The sequence below is a fragment of the Phytophthora infestans genome, genomic scaffold, assembly GCF_000142945.1.
Source record: "Phytophthora infestans T30-4 supercont1.10 genomic scaffold, whole genome shotgun sequence".
NCBI lineage: Eukaryota > Oomycota > Peronosporomycetes > Peronosporales > Peronosporaceae > Phytophthora > Phytophthora infestans.
Genome location: NW_003303749.1, coordinates 1,012,960 through 1,019,473, shown reverse-complemented (window position 1 = coordinate 1,019,473; position 6,514 = coordinate 1,012,960). Strand labels below are relative to the sequence as shown.

Here is a 6,514-nt window from a genome sequence, read left to right as displayed (position 1 = left end):
GCAGATCCGGATTGCCCATGCATCCACCTTGAAGTCCTTTGCTAGATTGCACAAACTCATCTCTGCTGCAGTCATCGAAGGTGCACTTCTCGTGCAAATGGTGCTTTGCCATAAAGGCGCATATGGCTTGAACTGGGTCCTCAATCGGATTGGTCGCAATAATGCGCAGCTCGTCAACTGTCCGTGCACTTGCGAGCGTGGACGTGAAGCTGTTGAATACGCCGAAGCATTCTTTCTTGTTAGTTTCGTGGGAAGGGGAGAAAACGAAACTAGAATAGTGACAGATGAGTGCCTGGGAACTCAGTGAATGTTGCGCAAGTATGGACCAACACTCTTTTAATGTGTATTGAGGCACACGTGACATGGCATTTCGTCTTGTAATGATTGCAGTATATTGTGATATAATATTACGTCTCCGTGTGCTATCATTTCAAAATTCAGACCTCCAGTCAGATTGACACATTGCTGATTTTCGTTGTTGTCATACTCTTATTATTCAAGATCCCATTGGCCAACCTGTTTGCCATCAGCGAGGGATCCAGTAGTCATATTTGACTCCCGTTGACTTATTAATAAATGCTGCACGTGCATTGTATTTTGAGGGGAAATATAGCTTTTACTCCACGTTTATGTGGCAGTGCTCTCAGCGTAACTCATAATGCTAAATATAGCATCCCATGAGCTGCGAAACTCCCCGGGCCCACCGCCCGGGTCCCCAATTACGATCGTAGCCACAGTTTGTTTCCGTACAGATTTACCGAGGGTGGTAAGAACTCTGGAAGCACCTCAACATGGGGATGGCGTTTGCCACGTTCGTTCATGAATGCAGCCGATGAGGCAACTTTATAATTCAATTATTAGGGAAATCTTGTCCAGTTCACGCCGCTTCCGAGAGTCGAGGGCGTCCCAGGAAAGCACGGGCGGCGGCATTGACAGCCACGTTGTTATTCTGTCGTGCGTGGTTCATGGCTGTCATTCGAGCTACGGCTCGGAACGTCGGACGTGTTGATGCACGTGGCGCGTTGAATGAAGCATTCGCTGTCGTCATGTTATCGCGTACACGACCCAAAAGCTGCATGAAGCTCGAGTTGAAGCCTAATTCCGGTGTGAAGTGGAGCAGCTCCAGTCGCGAAAGGGTGTAGTGTTTATCCAGCGGGATCTCCATGTCGTTCAGCATAACTGGCAAGATAGGCTTCCCCTTGTCTTCAGCAAACGCCAGTTGGTCCTTCACCAGCTCACTATTAACGGTCTTCCTTGACAGCACCACGATAAACACCTCGCATTTAAGAATAGCCTCCTTGGCAGCATGGATGCGCTCCGTCATATCCGTATACGACTGTGTACCGTCAAGTAGACACCGCACCTGGTTATCCTGCAGACGGTCATGAAGTCGCTTGACGAAGCTGTGGTGGACATCCCCATGAGAGACGAATGCGAACGGGATATTATCCAGAGTGGCCGGGTCCCAGTCCGTGATGTTCTCACCGAATCCAACCACACTTGTTCCATTGGCCAATCGACGTCTACTACCACCGACAATATTTGCCTCGCGCTGCTTCTCAATCTCGTCGCGTACACCGTCCAGTAGCAGACGGAACTGAGCTGCAAACCGCTCTTCGTCGTACTCGTACATAATCTTGCGTTTGTTGGTGTTGTTGACGCTCTTGATAGCCGGCTCGAACGGCACCATTTGTCGAGTGTAAATGTACACTTGCATCTCTTCTGTGACTGCTGCACCCTCCGGAGAGACGGCGATAATTGGTTTTCCTAGTTGCTTCGCCAGGGCGAGTTCCTTGAGACACCATTCCGACACGGGGTAGTCCTCAGTGTACAGACAAATGATCACTTCGGCGTTCTTGATGCCACGAGCAATCTCTTCACGCCACACTGAGCCACCACCGATACCCGTCGGGTCCATGAGATCAAGCCAGGACGTGATGTTCGCACGCTCAAGACTGTCGCGAATCTTTAACGCAAACTGACTGTGAGAGTGCGTATAACTGATCATAACGTCGCGATCTCCAGCAGCTTGTTTAATCTCGAACTGCAACTGCGTCGAGGTGGTGCAGTCCACAGGACGGTAGCCATCCCGGTTCGTCTCCATCACATCCGCTCCAGCGTCCAGCAGTGCCAATGCTGTTCCCTTCTGCTCACACTTCATCGCAATATGCAGCGCTGTATCACCATTCGGAAGACGGTCATCGATGTCTGCGCCATGCTGGACGAGGCAGTCAAACAAGTCGACACTCACGTTCTTGGAGGACGCAGCACACAGCAGAGGAGTGTGGTCACGATAGTCGCGTAGGTTCACGTCAGCACCTTTTGTCAGTAGTAAACGCACCACTGCTGGCTTGTTCACTCGTGCGGCCCAATGTAGTGGCGACCGACCGAAGATATCCTGGAAATCGGGATCGGATCCAGCTTCAAGCAGCATGCTAATGGCTTCGACAGCGCCAGTAATCGCTGCCCAATGCAAAGGAGTACGGCGATGCATGCCTGTATAACCGTATTCGCCCACACAGTTCGGATCCGCGCCAGTCTTTAGCAGCTTCCTGATGCTTATTGTGTTGTTCTTGGCAGCAGCTTCATGCAGAGGTGTTAGAGCCACATCCGCACCCCATTCTTCCAATTCGTGTGCAACAGGGAAGTTGCCTCGCATGTAGGCCATCTGCAACACTGTGACCGTATTCATATGGCCAGGATCGGGCACTTCGAGATGGTTTGCGCCAGCTTCAAGTAGCAGCGTCACAATATCCGGGTTATCAGCGACGAAAAGAGGCGGCATCCGGTCGGACCAATACGAAGCCTTGGATTTGAGATTCACGTTGACGCCATGCTCAATAAGCCACTGAACTGCCTGAATCTGCCCTGTACTCACAGCGCAATGTAGCGGCGTCACCAGCGTCGTACGGAAGATCGACGCAGCCATTTCATCTTCAGACGTCAGAGGTTTCGAAACGAAGATCTGCGCGAATGTCCAGAATAAATCACCAGTCGTAAAACGCACGCGAGACACCTTATCATAGCTATCCACACGGAATCCAGCCTCGAAAAGCAGTTGCAACGCCTGAACGTTTCCCAGATAAGCAGCCACATGAATTGGGTTCTTCTTGGAGCGACCAAACAGCTTGAAGACCAGTCTGGCGTCATTGTACATTTCATGGGCGAACTCTGTGCCCAGCCGCTCTTTAGCGTACTCCAATAGCGTCTCCATCTTGGCTACATTTCCCAGTGACGTCTCCTTGTAGAGGTGTTTACGTATGTCGTTCACCACCCGCGTGCGCTCTGACTTGTATTTACTGCGCCGACGTTGCAGTCGAGATCGGATACCTCCAGTTTGGTCCGTTTCCTTAAACGCCCCAAGTTGCATACTCAGATGCTCTCGGAAACGTGCGAAGTACGTGAGTACCACGAAATTTGCGAAAAATGTCACCACTGCGAAGGCCACGTACAATATTGCACGTGCCTGACTGCAATGAAAATTATTGCCTTGGAAAATTGCATACACGAAGTACAGAATCACCAGGAGACTAAACACCAACACCACCACGCTCAAGAGTTCGCAGAACTGGAAAAATACTGAGCGTTGGATCTTCTGGCGGCCTCCGCCGTCTCGACGTCGTCGAAAAGGCTCAAATAACCGCAAACCGGATGCTGGTAGACCGATGATCACTAGCAGCGGCGCCACGTGATACACCAACATGGCGTACACCACAATAGTGTCACAAGCGCCGCAGTAGTCTGTGTCTGCAATACACGCCGTGGTTATCGTACGCTGGAAAGACATTGCGTATCCTACGTCCTGTACGTACACGCCTCCATGTCCGATATCCTTGGACACCCAGAATGCCACAATACCTGCAATACCGAGCGCCGCGACCAGTAACGTGCTCATACGCAAGCGCCATGTAAAGTATGAGTTGCGCCCATATCCAGGACCAAGGAAGGCGTTGGGAAGAGGTTTGGGCGTGCCACGGGGCATGACAGCCACGGCGTCATCGTCCACATCGCCCAGTTCCATCATCGCTTCGTCCGTAGAGCCACTGGGTAGTGGCGTGGCTTTGTCGGTGGACGCAGCGGGCACCGTCGTGGACGGACCCTGAGAGCTGCGGCGACTCACGCGCTCGGCACCGTGGCCCGAGAACGAGCCCTGTTCCGGCAGCGCGTGGTAGTCCGCGGCGGCTTCCGTCATCGCGCGGTGTTGCAAAGTGTGGCGGAGGGATCCCGATGAAGATGTCACGCTTGGCTTGGCGCCGCGCTGGGTGAAGTTTCGTAATGCAAGGTCCTGGAAGCAAAGTTGGTTCGAACAAGCCGGAAGGAAAAGTTAATTTTTACGATATGACGTAAGTGCCCTGGCTTTGTGTCCTGTGCTTCGAATGACTTGGCGTTTGTAAGGGGTGGAGTATTGATTGTAGGAAGAGAGTTTTTGACGTTTTCAAGTTTGACGTTTTCAAGTTTTATTTTTCACGACTTTTGGACCAGCGAGGTGGACAAGAGCAAGAATCAACCACTGGCAGAGATTACCACTGGTGAGGTAGGCAACCACATAGGTACATGCTGTAGTTCTTGCTTTGCCAGGCCAGTGGTAGACTTCCAAAAATAACACAATCGCAAGACTGTGTCGGTCATATCATGACATATGTGTCGGTCTTGATCCAGTACATGTGCGTGGTATATGACTGGTTTGTGTATTACCAGTCCTCCAAAAATAACACATGCAAAGCGGTATAATCTTCGATGAAAGTTAGTTGCTGATCGTCATTTCAGCGTTCTTCAGCAGAGTTGCACAGTGAAACGGAGTGCAAGGTACTCTAAAGACATGGTTCACCGCACTATTATCCTCTTCGCCAACCTGAATCGCCGTCGCCAGCACGAATTACGTCATAAGCGTCAACTCAAGTGGAAAATTGCTGCTTTGCTTCGCGTTCGTATGACTCTCAGAGTTCGTAACTACCTGACCTCAAGTGCGCTTATATCTCCGTCGAACAGCCCATGGGCTACAATTTACAGAAGCAGAGACGACGGAGCGTTTATCAATACGGTGGCAATACCAGTGGCGGCATTTGAAAGATTACTGCTATCGTTTACAGCACACTACGTTGTTAAGAGCGGTCCTGGCAAACGAGGACGTCCTCCTCGCTTCTGTAGCATCAATAACGTCCTCGCTTGTCTTCTACATTTTTACGCGCACGCCGTGGAGCACAAAACGCTGTGTGAGATGTTTGGAGCGCCTCCCTCCACGCTGTCACGCGTTCTTTGCAACGCAGAGGTCGCTCTGCACAAGGCACTACCAGAAGTACCGGAAGCCCAGATTCGGTGGCCGACATGTGATCAACAGCGTAGTTGGGCCGCCAGTGTTACCAAGAAGGAGGCACTTGTACGAGGATGCTTTTGTGTTGCTGATGGAAAAAACTATGCAGTCCAGGAGCCTTCGGCTAGCGATCTGCAGAACGCTTACTTTAATGGTAGGTCTTTTTAACGCGGTTATAGTTACACTTCTGTATCTAATTACTGTGTTTGTAGGATGGCTTCACTCAGTGAAGGTGACAGGTGTACTCTGCTACGGTTTTGACGGAACGCTCATTTGGGGCCGGCATAACCATCCAGGCTCATGGAACGACGGAGAAATGAGTAGGAATTTGCAGTATCGGCTTGCTGATACATCAAAGACTTCTCAGGTGCTGTTGCAGTAGTCAGCGAGTCCAACACGGAGTCGAGGCGGATACGACGGCGAGCTGTCTGACTCAATAGAACTGGTGATGAAGACGCTGGCATGCTGAGCCGATCTGACAAATGAGCCAATTCTGCTGGACTAAGGCCCGAGCGAGGAGTTGCTGTTAACGGAGTTTGCACGGGAGGAGGCGTCGTGCTTCTGTTCAATTGGGTGTCTTCGAGGGTGCCATTGCCTGCGATGTCCGATCCTTCAGCGTGTTGTTCGTGAGTGTTTGTCAACTGAAAGTTTACCAGAGGCTCGTTATCAAGGAGAGGCTCAGTGTTCCCTTCCTCATCGTTTGAAGAAGGTTCGGTCCTGCCGATAACGTCTTCGATGGTATCTCCACTGTCGGAATCGTCGTGCAAAGTCGTAACAGCGCATTTTGCTTCTATCATTCTAAACACTTGTTTGGCTTTGCGGACTTCTTGAGGACAGTCGGGATCTCCAGTTGGTTTGCGTTTATTTTTCAGTCCAAGAAACTTCCGCTTTAGGCTATCGCCGTCGCGCTGCGGCCAACCGACTGGTAAATGAGAGTTGTAGGCAGACGCAATACTTTGCCATTGCTCAGCTCCAAACGGTAGTCTCGCTTCTACAAGAACCAGCATTCCTACAGCAAGACAATAACAGCAACGTGAGGTCCTAACTCACCACTTAAATACGTTCATGTATGTACGGTTAATTTCCGCTGTCTTGAAATTTTTTCCTTTCGTCTTCTTCCCATTACTGGGTCATGATTTAAAGCTGGAGTGGTTGTGTACCTGAGTGACGTTTTCAAAATGATCTCTCTTGGGAAACTCGCAC

General features: G+C 50.7%; 1 protein-coding gene across 1 annotated transcript; it reads right to left on the bottom strand.

Annotated features, from left to right (window-relative positions):
* Positions 1 to 877: 877 nt before the first annotated feature.
* Positions 878 to 4,192, bottom strand: PITG_06871 (ankyrin-like protein; the record flags this gene model as incomplete). The annotated part of the gene is made up of 1 exon (XM_002904805.1): positions 878 to 4,192. The coding sequence occupies one exon, from the start codon at positions 4,190 to 4,192 to the stop codon at positions 878 to 880; it is 3,315 nt and encodes a 1,104-aa protein (XP_002904851.1).
* Between the last annotated feature and the right edge of the window lie 2,322 nt (positions 4,193 to 6,514).